General features: G+C 33.6%; 2 protein-coding genes across 2 annotated transcripts; one reads left to right on the top strand and one right to left on the bottom strand.

The window, feature by feature from the left end:
- The first annotated feature begins 2,057 nt into the window (after positions 1–2,057).
- LOC122289828 lies at positions 2,058–9,585 on the top strand. The gene is made up of 14 exons (XM_043097153.1): positions 2,058–2,445; positions 2,576–2,652; positions 3,319–3,519; positions 4,338–4,435; positions 4,828–5,021; positions 5,129–5,307; positions 5,712–6,056; positions 6,136–6,200; positions 6,630–6,678; positions 6,788–6,944; positions 7,264–7,348; positions 7,426–7,495; positions 7,823–7,960; positions 9,086–9,585. The coding sequence occupies exons 1-14, from the start codon at positions 2,349–2,351 to the stop codon at positions 9,407–9,409; spliced, it is 2,079 nt and encodes a 692-aa protein (XP_042953087.1). The 5' UTR covers positions 2,058–2,348; the 3' UTR covers positions 9,410–9,585.
- A 240-nt stretch (positions 9,586–9,825) lies between these two features.
- On the bottom strand, positions 9,826–10,729 carry LOC122289829. The gene is made up of 2 exons (XM_043097154.1): positions 10,358–10,729; positions 9,826–10,165 (listed from the first exon to the last, which is right to left on the bottom strand). Exons 1-2 carry the CDS (start codon positions 10,600–10,602, stop codon positions 10,045–10,047), a joined length of 366 nt encoding a protein of 121 aa, XP_042953088.1. The 5' UTR covers positions 10,603–10,729; the 3' UTR covers positions 9,826–10,044.
- Between the last annotated feature and the right edge of the window lie 4,252 nt (positions 10,730–14,981).

A 14,981-nucleotide genomic window follows, 5' to 3' on the forward strand; every position in this document is an offset into this window, starting at 1 on the left:
CAGTCAGAGAAAAACGGAAGACAAACTATGTTATCCATAGCAAACATCATTGACATTATCTACCATTTTATTTGGGTTACGTGCTAAGAAAGCACCATTGATTGTTACTAATAATTGACATCTTTGCCAAGCAACGCATGTAATTGATTATGTCACTCCTAATTTTGCGTTTTCAAACATTATTTTTTAATTACCTTTTTATCTTTTAACCAAACTTCTGGACTTAACTTTCAACGCGTTTTCAAGTTACTCTTATATGTTGTTCATATCCCTTTTCCTTAAGAAAATGGTGTGTTTTTCTTCCCTTTCTTTAATTAACAGAACTTACAATTTATTACATTCATAAATCTACCATCAATCCATTTTATCTTTTTTTCTTTTTGTCAAAAGTTTCGAAAATAATATTTAAAATGTTAGATAGACATCCTCTCTAATTTTTTTAATTAAATTTGAAGAATCAAAAGAAATAAATATAAAAGTAATATTAGATATAATCGTAAAGTACGTAATAGTGTAAGAAGCGCACAATCCTTTTAAAAAAGAATGTGAGGTCTATTATTTAACAATTGTTATTTTTTATATAGATTTTGTATTTACTTGAATAGAAAAACCCCACCTCTCTCCCTTTTCTCTTCAAAGCCTCTACCCCAGAAAAATCCTACCCAGAGGGCTCCTCCCTTCCTCTTCCATCTGGTTAGACCAGAAAATGTGTAGCCCTTTATTTTTCAATTTTTTGATTTGTTTTTCTATCCAAAGTATGGAAAAATGCCAATTTGCTATTTTCCGAAGCCCACGCACCCCACCACAGGATTCCTAGGCTGCCAATCCTTTAAACGGCCGAAGATTTTATTCGAACAAAGTGGTCTGTGAGTCACACGAGTAGATCAAAGTGCGCATGAGATCCATGCCCCCACCGCACTGAGAAGCCTTATTGTTGCCACGTGCGGCATTTCTAGGGTTAGGGACCTCGATTTTTCAGATTCAAATGTCCACAACACTCCTAATGTGGCATGTGTCCCTATGTGCCGCCACAATATCTTTGTTTCATATATTTTGCTTTCCTTAAAGATGAAAAGATGGATCTATAATTTTTCCATACTCTGGAGACGTCTTAAGCCTTTGGTGTAGATCTAAGTTGTAATTCGTCATTTTTACATCTATCTTTATGTTTTTTTTTTCTTTTGTTTAGGTAAAAATAAAAAAAGAAAGTCTATTTTGACTTTTTGTGCATAAAGTGAAAGTCCACTCGCCTCTTGAGAGTGAAGTATGAAATATCTGTTTTAAACAGAGTGTCGTCTCTCATATGATTTGTTTGTAAAGAGTTATAAAAGTTAAAATCATACCAATTACAAAAGAATTTGTATACTGGTGGAGCCATAAATGTGAGTAATTAGTTTGTAATTTAAAATTTTTTTTGTATATATCAAGTCAAAGCTGTAATTTTATTTTCGTGAATGAATGAAGTATTTCCCATAAAAAAATATTCCGTATTTACTTACTTTTTTCAAAAGAATTGCTCAGCTCTTATGTACTCTATAATTATAAATATCATTTTTCTAAATATAATATGTGAGTTTTACCGTATTTACTAATGAGGGTATGAAAGATTTAGATAATATGAATCTCATATAAATATTTAACCTATTAATTTGAGTATAGTATTTAAGAGGATCTCAATCTAAAATGAAATGTAATCATGAAATTAATATCTTTACAAGTTTTGACATATTGATAGAAATTATTAAATTCTACTATTCCATTGATCCTTATTTATATTTTCTCATTTCTAAAGTTTAAGAATTATATGATAGATAAGAAAAATGCTAGGTTTACCAAAAGAATTGTAAAAATCTAATTTATAACTGATTTGATTTAATATAATATAATATATTTATTTTATAATAAAAAAATTACATTTATTTTATAATTCCTTTTGGGGTCCAGTTGATTTTCTCTCGATCTAAATGGCCGTTTGAATAGACTTTTGTCAACATTATAATTAAATTGAGATGAATTTGATAAACTTTTGTTGTTGTTTAGGTTAGATCATGGACTTATTCATATCTGTCAAGAGAACTCAAGCAGCGTATTTCTAATTGTTTTCAGGTGTGAATAGATTCTCATTCGTTCTCTCATTCTCAAAATTATCGTCGTAACAACCTTTAAGGTTGCTACTATAACTCTTCTAAATTTGAAATATGGAAGGATAGATGTAAATTCACCGACTTTCCGGTACTCTTCCATAAACTCTGTTTCTCTCTCAACTTCAATCGTTCTACAAAATAAAACATGCTCTGATTGTCGTCGTTCGTATCTAAACTTACGCGACCCCAGGCGTAAGATAGGGAATGGAGGCGCCCTCCTTTGTCTCCAAAGCGAGGACCGCCTTCCATTCTGCAGCTGCGAAAGCGGAGCGAGTTTTCTCTGAGTTGAAACCCGATCGAGGTGCACTAATTTTCTTTTTTATTGATTTTTTCCCGTTTTAATCTCCTTCACAAGTTTTACTTCTGTTTACTATTTTTTGAATCGCTTTGACCCCCTCTTTTTACTTATATATTGCTTTTAATTGGAGAAGATTCTGACAAACAATCCCCAAGTAATTTGACAAAGCAATCGGAGGATGAATCTCCAAACGACGAGCGCGAATTGAAGGTAATATCCTGAATGAAAATTCTGAGAAGATTGTTTTCTAGTTGAATTTTGTTAGTTTGAGATGGATTTGACGCCTTTTTTTTTCCCGTTCTCGTTCGGAAAACTTAGGATCTAGCTGCTCAAAATCTGGTCAATTGTGTTGTTTCTAAATTCTGAATTTTGATGCATGTATGATGATGATTTTGCGCTTGGTTTCGTAGAAATTCTGAGTATAAGAAGAGAGGGCAGAATTGGCAGTTTTTGTATTTTATGTTGTTTTCTTGCATTGAAGTATTAGAGTAAAATATAAGCTGCACTTAGCTCAAGCAAAGCTAAATTTTTGCATTGGAATTAATCGAGTGAATATGTGTGCATGAGTTTAGCATCCAACTAGAGCGGGAAGCAACTTTTTGCAATCAATCAGAGAATAAAAGAATCCTTTCAATCTTATATATGATGCAGAATGTTCTTACATTATATGGTTATTCACAATTTTTTATCATTTTATTAATGTGGCTTTCAGTTCTGTCAAGTACATATTAAAAAAGATCGCTGTACATCTATTATAGAGTGGTTTTTATCTTTCCATTAAATGCACATTGCATTATATTATTATTGTGTTTGTTTATTGTTAGTCACAATTGTTATTTGAACTCTCTTAAAGATTCTTAGGGGGATCTAATGCAGGTATGCAACGAACCAAAGCATTTGAGGTGGAGACCTCCACAGGTAGGGACAAAACAGGATTGGCAGGACAGATTCAGAAACATTAAATTTGGGAGGAAGGGTGTTGAAGATACTGAAATAGTCGAGAATTCAGCCATGGCTGTTCCATTTTATGATGAAAATCTGTACCTGCTGAACATGAAAAATGATCTAGAAGCTAAGGTCACTTTCTACGTGCATAACTCCTCATATCTTATCTGGTGAAACGTCTTGATGTATGTCTTCTGTTATTGTGCGTGATGTTTAACCAACTTTATAAAGGTTCCGGCAAATGTTACTCTAGTTTTACTTTGTATGGAAGTTTTTAGAACTTTCACTAATAATAAAGTTGTGTTACTTCATAATTGTTGAAAAGAAATGATGAAATGCTATCACAAAATGGATCTTTGTGAGTAGAGCAACAATGAGAAACTTTATAAGCTGGTGTGTCATGATATTTTTCAAAGCTTTCATATCAACACCAAAAATATATTTTTATTTCTTCAACAAGTTCTGGCAATAAAGAAAGACTCTGATTGGTTTGTAAATATTTTTTTAGAAGAAAATAGATTGATTAAGAAAATAAACTTTTACCATGGATGCGTATAAAATTACTACCCTCTTCCCTGCATCATGGGAGAAAGGGGCTCATATGTAGGGTTCACCCTTATTATTGGGGAAGAAACTTAAGTTCTTTGACATTCTCCAATCCTTGCCTTAATCAGAAGAAATACAGATTATCGGAGGGTTTTCTCCCCATTCTTCAAATGTTTGTGACATCACTTTACTGATAAACATGGAACTAGTGACAGCTGATGTGGGTGTCCATCTATGATACTTTGGTAGACAATGTAGAAGTGCATGATTGTAGTCTTGTTATACTTTACTGCCGGAAAAGATTTGATTGGTGAATTGATATAAAGGTCATCCAGATTTTTTCCTTTTCAAGGATGGAATATTTTTCCATGCTAAGAAGTGGAATTTGATTTTTCTTTCTTTAGAGCTTAGAAGCGATACCCTCGGTAGAAGGTTTTGTTGCTGCCAGCACAGGGAGCATCCCTCCATCTTCTGTCATGAAGCAATTGGCTATTGCTGTTGAGTAAGTTTTTGTTGTTTATATGTGGAAAACTTTCTCTTTCTTTTTATTTATATTTGCTGATAAATTACCATAATCTTCTCAGTTGTTGCTTTCCCCTTTTGTTGAGAAAGAAAGTTATGCACAAAACTTTTTACATTTCAATTTTTTTTTCCCCATATCTCAATTGGAACTCATTTTGTTTGACCTCGTCTCATCTTGTACTTCTCCAGAAGTGCATGCTTTTCGATAATCTAAAGTGTGACTGTAACATACTGGAATTAACACTAATATAATTTTCGACACTTACTTATCTGTGTTCTATGCACTTAGAAAATTGTTCAACATGACCCTGAAATTTCGTTTTTGTTTTTGATGAATAACTTGGTGCCTGCAACTTTGCTCCTCTTGTCCAGGGCTGGAAAGAAGTTTAAGTCATTGAAAGACTGTCTGGCATCATCTGGTGGATCTTCACCGGTCAGGGAGAGAGCTGGCCTGAGTCTCTCTGCAATGAAGTCGCTAGTGCTTCGTGAAAAGGAGGACAAGCTTACATTTGGATCTGGTGATAATGAGAAAATTCTGTCTTTGATTAATTCACTGTTTGATGAAGGTATATGCAACATTTTTATTTGACCCGGTCATAGTATCTTTCATTTTTTATGCATTATCCTGTGATGATCTTTCAATTTTGTGGTAATATCTGCAAGATATTCGCAGAGGGGAAATTTCTCAGTAGGAAGATCAGCACTGGTTCCGATGCAACCACAATAACGGCTTTGCCAAGAGATATTCATGGTGCTCCTTCTGAAAGCCTTGTTGTTAAGCTAGCTGAAGTCATCGGAAGCTTTAGAAGCCTGCGGAAAATGGCACTGTTTTGGTGCAGGGTTTCTGACAAAGTTAGTGGGCTGTAGATAACTTGAGTTCTCTGGACATTTTTAAATAATTCCTATGAAGAAAAAACTTGCTTTGCAATCCGTTTGTTCTAGAAGGCATGTGAAATTTGTGTGAAAAGAGTTGTTATCATGAAACGAGATTTAGCATCTTGAATTAGTTATCTATATCCTCTAATAAGAACTAGATATATTCTAGTCCATAATATTAGTTCCACGTATCTTGGTTCAATGGCCGACCAAAAAAATATCTTGGTTCGTTCTCTCCTTTCAAGTGATCTTCTTATTCTGTTTCCATCCAGACTTTGTTGTTGAATATTATCACTTCAATACAGTTGGATAGGATGCATTGATGCTGCTTTGTCACTTATCCTCGTCTAACGATCTATAGAATTATTGTGCATATGTAGCTGAGAACACTTTGGTCTGAAGGACAGTATGTGCCTGGGATCCCTCTGGATGAGATTCCGGATCTGAATTCCTGTCTATTGTATCAGCAGTTGCAAGTTATCAATTGCTGTCTTTCCCGGAAAAGGCGTCGTGCTATTGCCACCAACTCATTAGACTATGTCATGAGGGAGGCCAATTCAAATACTACAGATTCAGATTATCCTAAAGACATTATTTCTGCAGGCCCTATTTTGTATGCTAGACTAACCACTGGCGAGCTTGCTCTTCGACTAGGTGCTGATCGTCCATTCAGCAACTTAAAAATGTTGGAAACAGGCGAACCTGTGTACTCCCCAGTGAGCCAGGTTTGTTTAGTAATAAATTCTTAGCAATAATCCTTTACCTTGTTCCTGTAACAAGACCTTTATGTACCAATATGTGTAGGAAGGACCTTTGCTTACAGAAGATCTCATCAAAGAAACAGAGGAACTTGTGCTTCGAACGGGGAGGTTAGTATATTTTGGAAAATTTTCTGACCAAAGCAGTTATAGTCATATTTTGAACCAGTTCTCTTTTAGTTATAGTTCAAATGATCTTACCTGTAGCCTTAGGCTGTAGTCTTTGTAAATGCAGTTCAGTAAAACATGAGGGTCATCTGGATGCTTCACATATATATGATTTGCATTTATTCCACCTCACCTCCATTATCCCCTGAGCCAAGGTTTTTGGCTTTATATTATTTGTTTGGTGGACTTCAAATAGCATGATTCAATCTTGATTTGAGATAGTTAGGCAAACTGGTTTTTCTTAATATTTTATGGCAGTATCTTAGTTTTGCAAAGTTTTTCTGCTCACTATTTTTATATAAAAATTGCTTGTGTATGTTTTTATTAGCCTAGGCATTTTTTGATAAACTGCCTTATTTTTTTTGTGGCCAGTGTTGGTGCTGGTTGTTCTCAACTCCTCTCTGACATGCAGGCTTTCAAGGTTTGTCTTGCACAAACGAAGTTTGTCTATTTTGTGCACCACTAGATGCTTATATGTAGTTAAAATGGCAACTAATTATTAACTAAAATTTTTAATTAAAATTTGTCAGGCTGCAAATCCTGGTTGTATTTTGGAAGATTTCGTAAGATGGCACTCCCCTCCTGATTGGACAGAAACTGAGCCCATTACAGAGATTACAGATGCTTTTGATAGTGTTGACTTATCTTCAACAAGAGGCCACCTTAGTAGTCGAATGCAAAAAGAAGGTGGAAACTATTCTCCATCATCCATTGCTATATTTACTTGCTGCATAAGATTTATGTAGCCTTGTTTGACACTTTTGTGCCTCGTATATGGGGTGAATTCCTAAAAATTTCTGTTGAAATTAATTTTTAGCATCAATGAAATTGATGAAATCAGATTTTTTATAGATGTGGCCATTAACCGGTTGACCCTATCCCCTATGTGTTCTGAGAACTCTGTTATGCCCTTTATGCCTTTGTGTTTTGCTGTTACCTCGTAATGCATACTGGTATCTATATGTTATACATGGTGTTACCATATTGGAATTTGTTATTGTCTTAGGTAATTTGTGGCTTGAGCTCTGGGAAACAGCCAAAGCAGTACCAGCTGTCAAACAAACACCCCTCTTTGATGAGGATTTGGCAGTGTAAGTTGGAAGAATATCAATAATATTGTAATATTTATACATGTAGCTGTTTGACTAGAAAAGACCTGATTCTGTAGGGAAGGTATACTGAGCTTTTTGGAGGACGCACCTCCCTCTGAGCTTTTCGAGCAACTTTTTGTTTCTTTAGTAAGTTCTTTATTTCCTATGCATACTTGTTTTTTGCCTTTTTTAAACTTAATATGTTTTGTATTAAGTCAATATAGTGAGTATTTGTGAAAATCAGTTTTTGTTGTATTTGATTTACTTATCACTTTCTGCAAACCAATATTTTTTAAGCTAGAGCTTATAGGAAAAACTGAAAAATCATCATCCTTTTGAACAAGATTATTATTTTTTTTTTACAAGATTATTTAACCACCAGTTTTCCCGTTAGATTACTAACGATGTCTTCTTCTTCTTCTTTTTCTTTTTCTTTTTCTTCTTTTTTTTCTTTTTCTTTTATGAAATATCCAGCTTGGTTTAGGATTTGTTATTGCCGAGGCTATGCTGTCCACCAACAACAATTTGTCAAATCTGTTCCATGAGTGCAAAGAATACGTGGTTGCAACTTGTCAGGGCAGGATGGGTGAGAAAATTGATATTCTTTGCCAGGTAGGTTTTATAAGACTACATGTGACTGATATTTATGAAATTCTTTAGTTGAACCAGAAGCTTTTATGAGCCATTATTGTCTTGTTCGAGTCTTTGGCACCAAATTAACCAAATACGTGCGCGGGTTTTTTTGTTTTTTTTTTTTTTGGGGGGGGGGGGGGGGTCTTGGATGTGTGCCATAGAAGTTAATATTATGTGTTTGCTTTCTGTGTGGTATTTGAAGGGACAGCCCACTCTTTGAATGGGTTATATTCTTTGCCAGGTAGGTTTTATAAAGTCACATGTGACTGATATTTATGAAATTCTTTAGTTGAACCAGAAGCTTTTATGAGCCATTATTGTCTTGTTCGAGTCTTTGGCACCAAATTAACCAAATACGCGCGCGGGTTTTGTTTTTCGTGTGTTTTTTTTTTTGGGGGGGGGGGGGGGGGGGGGGGGGGTCTTGGATGTGTGCCATAGAAGTTAATATTATGTGTTTGCTTTCTGTGTGGTATTTGAAGGGACAGCCCACTCTTTGAATGGGTTATATTCCTTGCCAGGTAGGTTTTATAAGACTGCATGTGACTGATATTTATGAAATTCTTTAGTTGAACCAGAAGCTTTTATGAGCCATTATTGTCTTGTTCGAGTCTTTGGCACCAAATTAACCAAATACGCGAGCGGGTTTTTGTTTTTTGTGTGTGTGTTTTTTTTTTTTTGCTTTTTTGGGGGGGGATCTTGGATGTGTGCCGTAGAAGTTAATATTATGTGTTTGTTTTCTGTGTGGTATTTGAAGGGACAGCCCACTCTTTGAATGGGAGCACACGTAAAATGGATCTTATGCAATTATCAGTAATTATTACTTTCTCCGACCCACATTAGAGTTTGTGCATCTTTTATTGAGAGGACCAAATTTAGTTACAATGTTCTATCCTTCACTTGGCTAGTTACAACTTTTATGAGTTAAGTGTATGGGGAAGCAAGTCGTAGTCATAATGTCTGTTACTTTATTTTTACCTCTATTTGCCTTCTGGCTAAGATCAAGTGTAGTTTTGTTCAGTTTGCTTCAATCCCCTTCCTACAAACGTTATGAAAACAAAGAAATCACAGAGGTACTTGAAGTTGATATGCTGAAATGTTTTCTAGGTATATGAAACAGTGGAAACAATGTTACTCAATCCAGACGAAGTCCTAACAACATTGAAGCAACCAGAAGAAACAACAGCCCCTGCCGGTGAAACAAAACGTCGATTTATGAGGCTTGGTATAAACTTTGGTGGCAAGGATAAACACTTGAGAAAACCAGCTTCAGATGACCAGAAGGGCACAGAAGAGAACCCAAGTCGCCAGCCATTCTCAAGTTTCTTTGATAGCAAGTCATCTTTATTTTCTAAGAAACCTCCAAAGCCAGAAACAACCCCTGCCGAAAAACCTTCGTGTCCAGATGAAAATGGTTGGACAATTGTTTAGACATTTTTTTTTATTATTTATTTCCTTAGTTCAGGAAAAGCAACATGGTTGCTATTGCAGGTAATTGTAAATTATTTTGAGAATCCTGCTATTGTAGATTCCATCTGCAACATTTGAGAGAAGTTCTTGTTTCCTGACCGTATGAATGAGGAGAAAATAGAATGGTTTTTGGTGTCCTTGAAACGAGTTATAATTGTTAACCTTTTTATTGGGTTTGGAATTTCATTCACCACCTCAAGGTTTCGCAAGTATCACAGTCGACTAGAGATAAATGGCTGTAAATTTTTTAACCTCATTTGTTTTCACAACTCTTCAACTCATCTAATATCATCTCATCTAATCATTATAATTGTCAAATTCTAACACAAATTAAAATAAACAACTCAACTTATTCAAATTCTAAAACAAAAATAATATTAAAAAAATATATTTGAGAACATTTTATTTAATTTTTAATTTTAATTTCAACTCATCTCATTAGGAAATCGAGAGCAAAAGTTTTCTTACTAAAATCACACTAAAATTGATTGGCACAAAAGATTGTCAGACAACATCAGCCACACGCTTTAACGTTTTGGCGGTCTTGAATCCATGTTTGTTTGTTTGTTTATGAGCTTGCTTGAGTTGTTGCCATCTTAAATGGAGCTATCATCATTACGCTCCTGGTCTTCACTTGTGTTATCAAGCTGGAAACTCTTGGAGATGAAACTCGGCACGATGAAATTTGTTATGAAGTAGAGAAAGAAAAGTGCTACACTGTCATACAGGAAAAAGGAGAGTGAATAAGTATACTTGAAATGTAGTATCTATCTTTTTTTTTTTCACCTCTCGGTAAAACTGCAAATTGAAAGCAAAATTGGGTAAAATTACTGAATGTTTGGATGATATCAGCGAATGGAGTGTTTTTGGTACATGAGGCGAGGGAATTGGAAAGTGAAAAGGACCAACCTGGCGAGGAGCAGGACGGATAAGTCACCGCCGGATCTGGCGGGTGATGAGACACCAAGAACAAGGGAATTGGGGATGGCATAGGCCCTCAGAGCCGGCAGTGAAAGGTGGTTCGGTCGGAGTGGAATAAGGTTGGCAGGCTCATTGATAGAGAAGCGAAGCAATTGAGGTGTGCTCAGATGCTGCTTGTGTTTAAGATGTGAATGCGAGGGAATCAATGGAGTGCGGAATTGGATACACCACATTGTGAAAAAGAGAGTAGTAGTGGTGGTGGTGGTGGTAGAACACTAGAACACAATAGATATCTGCAACTTGGGAAACTTCAAAAGTTCAAATGTTCTCCACCCAATGGAGCTTGGATAATGTTGTGTAGGATGAGATATTCTTGGCTATAAAGGGGTTTGATATCTTCACGAGTTTTATTTTATTTATTTATTTATCTTTTTTGGTTGGGGGATAGAGGGTGTTAGGCTGAAGAGAGAGCGGGGAAGATGGGCTTGGCTTGGAAATCCGGGTTTTATATAATTCCAAAATTGAAGTGCTCTTAAACTGAAATGGGCTTCCGGATGAACTCGTGACCCAATTACTAATTTTTAGGAAAAGTTGTTCTCTGTTAAGGATTCGCAGAGGGCCCAACTTAGGATCGATCTTTAAATTGAAAAAAACAAAAAAATAAAACAAAAAAACAAACGAAAAAGAAAAAGAAAAAACAAAATCAAAATAGCTCTAAATATACTATGAACCACCGTTATATAAAAATAATAACCTGATTCTTTTTAATGTTATTGCTGAGATACACCGCTCATCACATGAAAAATCAACATAATTAAATACTACTTGTTTAAAAGTAATGCTACATACAATTGAGAAATGCGTAAGTACTGTATTGTTGCTTTGAAGAATAGTGAGATTCACTATCAAAAAATTAAAAATTTTATGTGGAATCTTTTTTGCATACTCTTTTGCGCAATCCATCGATATGATTAGTTGTGTATTAAAAAAATTGATACAGTAATCATATCAGTAGAGAAAGCAGAGAAATCGCAAAAGTGACTGTATGTAGCACTACTTTTAAAAAAATATATTTTTTTATGTAATTCTATATTTATTCATTTTTTTTAAAATAATTATATGGCGCTTACACACTCACAACTATAATTATAATTTCTCCTCATTTTATCAATATTGACAAACTTTGGATGTGAAGACCTTAAAATAGGCAATAATATATTCATGTCTTCCAAGTCAATAATTATAATTTGAAGGGATCAAGTCAATATTATGAAAAAGAGACTTCATTGTAGCTCATTGGCACAATACGTAGGCATGCACCGTGTGTAAACAAATATATATATATATATATATATATATATATATATATATATATATAATACAACTACTTGATTTGTGTACGTGGAAGATCAATGCTTTTGTGATAGGGAAGAAATGCTATTAATTTAACAAAACAGATCACTTTTCTGTAATCATAAATTTTGAGAATTTCTTATTTATTTATTGCATATTATATATATATATATATAAATCAATAAACTTATTCAAAATGACATATATGTAACTACGCGTCTCCTCTTATTAATAATTAATCAATAGACGAGGATTGGAGATAACTCCTTCAAATTTTTTAGCTTTTTCATGGAACATTGGATTACTTGATATGTAGATAGCCGCTTGATTATCACAGCATGCCCTCATGGGGCCAGACATAATGAAGCTCATACAAGCTGAAGATGAACCCGATGAAGTGCGCCTTAAGTGTAACATCAGGGAAATTTCTTGGTTATTTGGTGAAGAGACAAGGAATGAATGTAGTACAGCTTTGCACACATCATCTTTTATGATTCCCCTTCAAAAGTGGGCATCATCGGATCGGGCAATCCTATATGTAAAAGGGAATGAAGCTTGATAGGACACAAAGTGATTAATAAGGCCAGAAGTACAATATCTCTTTTCTTTTCTAAGGCAATAGGTAAACGAATAGATAAAGGAAAGTGATAGGTTACAGCTTTTCTATTATCCATTTACTATTTATTTTGTATTTGATTTGTTTTTTAATTTTTTAATTTTACTTAATGATTAAAGAAGTTATTTTTAATAAAATTATTTTTTTTAAAATTTTTTTTAATGATTAAAGATGTTAAAAAATACTTAAAAGAAAATGATAAAAAAATAAAAAAATTTCAAATTTTTATAAATTGTAAATAGATAATAATATAATAATAACCTTATAAGATAGTAATCCGAGTTTCATGTACTCTTGGCATATAGACTTCCATGTAATTATGAATTGTCTTATATATAGTCATTTTTACGTATTTCACTAATATAATTGACTAAAATATTTATTTTATATTAAAACAATGATGCAGTCAATCATATCAGTGCAGTGCATAAAAAAATACGTAAAAGTAACTGTAAATATATTTTTCTATAATTATATAAAAAGAAAACCCATATGAATAGATAAAATTTCTATAAGCGAGAATAATCAATAAAATTAGAGTATGGTCTTCTTTAAAAATAAAAACAGAATAGATATAATTTCATGAGTTTGTTGAAGAGATCTATCTATGATCTATCTATCTATAGATCTGCTCAAAATTTCTACTCTAAACTCATGAGTTGAATAGTGAAATCAGACGAGATAGTTTTAGATGAAAGTTAAAAGTCAAATAAAATATTATTAGAATATTTTTTTAATATTATTATTATTTTAGGATTTGAAAAAATTAAATTGAGATTTGAAAAAATTAAATTGTTTATTATATTTTGTGTATAAATTTGTGAAAATTGTATTGATGAGATGAGATGGATTGAAATAGTTTTGTTATCCAAACTTAGCCAAGTCATATTTGCATGGATTAAGAAGATCATGATCACAAGAAGTCATTAATTATTGAGTAATGATACTTGTAATTGTGAGTATACAAATGTTGCGTAATTATTTAAAAAAAATGAATAAATACTATACCTATATGAAAAAAATTAATTTTTTAATAATATATATTTTTTTTAAAATGACTATACAATACTTATATATTTTATAACAATGATACGTAATATTATTTTTAATTATATTGGTTTTCCTATGGAACCAAAGCTCAATATGCATCATGGCTGAGAAGTGAGAAGTGAGAACACAAGCGGGGCCACCGGCCCATAGTAGTGGCTGATTAGGACCCCTATTAAAGTTGATGTTATTTCCATTATTACTGCTATGCATGTTCTATTTAGTGCTTTACTATATTTAGCTTTTTATATTTAATTCACATGTATTGGGACTCATATTTTCATTTAATGCTTTGTGTGTATCCGTGTGATTAAATAGTATGTAACAAAGAAGTTTAATGTATGAGGAATTCACATAATCAATCCTACATATTAGAGGATTGAGTTTTCCCTTCATTTTCTCTATTTTTCTTCTCTTCATCTTTATTTTAACTCCAACAATTGGCATAAGAGCCAAGTTTGATCTAAAAACGGCGATATGGCAGCACCTAGTTCTTCTCCTACTATTCCAATATTCAGTGGAGAAAACAATGACTATTGGAATATCAAAATGAAGACTCTCTTCATGTCACTTGATCTTTGGGATGTGGTAGAAAAAGGGGTCACTGTTACTGCAGAAGGAACTTCCGAAACAAACCAAAACAAGATAGACAGACAAATAGATGCTAAAGTTTTGTTTACTCTACAGCAAGCCGTCAGTGAAGCTATCTTCCAAGATTGATGAGGGCCACGACTTCAAACCAAGCATGGGAGATCCTGCAACAAGAGTTTCAAGGTAATCTCAAAGTTAAAACCATTAAGCTTCAAGGTTTAAGAAGAGAACTCGAGAATCTAAAAATGTAAAAGACTATTGTTCTAGGATCATTGAGATCATAAATCAGATGATAGTTTATGGAGAAGAAATAACAGATTCAAGAATAGTTCAAAAAATTATTATTAGTCTCACAGAGAAATATGATCATATGGTTGCTGCTATTGAAGAGACTAGAGACCTTTCTACTCTTTCTGTTACTGAATTAATGGGGTCCTTATATGCCCATGAACAAAGAATTTATAGAAGAGGTGAACGTTCCTTAGAGAATGCATTTCAGTCTAAGGTTAACTTGAAAAATCAGAAACCAAGAGATTTTAAAAAGAAGTATAAAAGTGGAACAAAAGGAGGAGAAAATTCTCAAAGAAAAGGAAACTCGAAAGGAGATTTTCCTCCTTGTGGTATTTGTAAAAAGAACAATCACCTTGAAAAGGATTGTTATCATCAAGGGAAGCCTCAATGCACTAATTGCAAGAAGTTTGGCCATGTTGAAAAGGATTGCAGATTCAAGAATAAAAATTAGCAAGCCAACTACATAGAAGAAAAGGAGGAGCAATTGTTCTATGCATGTCAAGCCATTGTTGATTAGAAAAGTGAAGAATGGTTCCTTGATAGTGGCTGCAGCAATCACATGACTCCAAATGAAGGTATGTTTTCAAAGATTGATACATCTGTCAAAGTAAAAGTGAAGCTTGGAAATGGTGATTTAGTAAAATCAAAAGGAAAATGCACAATCACCTTGGAAACTAAGAAAGGAACCAGATTTATTAATGATGTTCTTTTAGT

Source organism: Carya illinoinensis, chromosome 12 (genome assembly GCF_018687715.1).
Source record: "Carya illinoinensis cultivar Pawnee chromosome 12, C.illinoinensisPawnee_v1, whole genome shotgun sequence".
NCBI lineage: Eukaryota > Viridiplantae > Streptophyta > Magnoliopsida > Fagales > Juglandaceae > Carya > Carya illinoinensis.

Bases quoted from the DNA above. Each gene is read 5' to 3' on its own strand.
- LOC122289828 (XM_043097153.1), top strand. From the start codon at position 2,349: ATGGAGGCGCCCTCCTTTGTCTCCAAAGCGAGGACCGCCTTCCATTCT. The intron at 4,436-4,827 runs GTAAGTTTTTGT...CCTCTTGTCCAG, and splicing joins CAATTGGCTATTGCTGTTGA to GGCTGGAAAGAAGTTTAAGT. The intron at 7,349-7,425 runs GTAAGTTGGAAG...CTGATTCTGTAG, and splicing joins TTTGATGAGGATTTGGCAGT to GGAAGGTATACTGAGCTTTT.
- LOC122289829 (XM_043097154.1), bottom strand. From the start codon at position 10,602: ATGTGGTGTATCCAATTCCGCACTCCATTGATTCCCTCGCATTCACAT. The intron at 10,166-10,357 runs GTTGGTCCTTTT...CCTGTATGACAG, and splicing joins TCCGTCCTGCTCCTCGCCAG to TGTAGCACTTTTCTTTCTCT.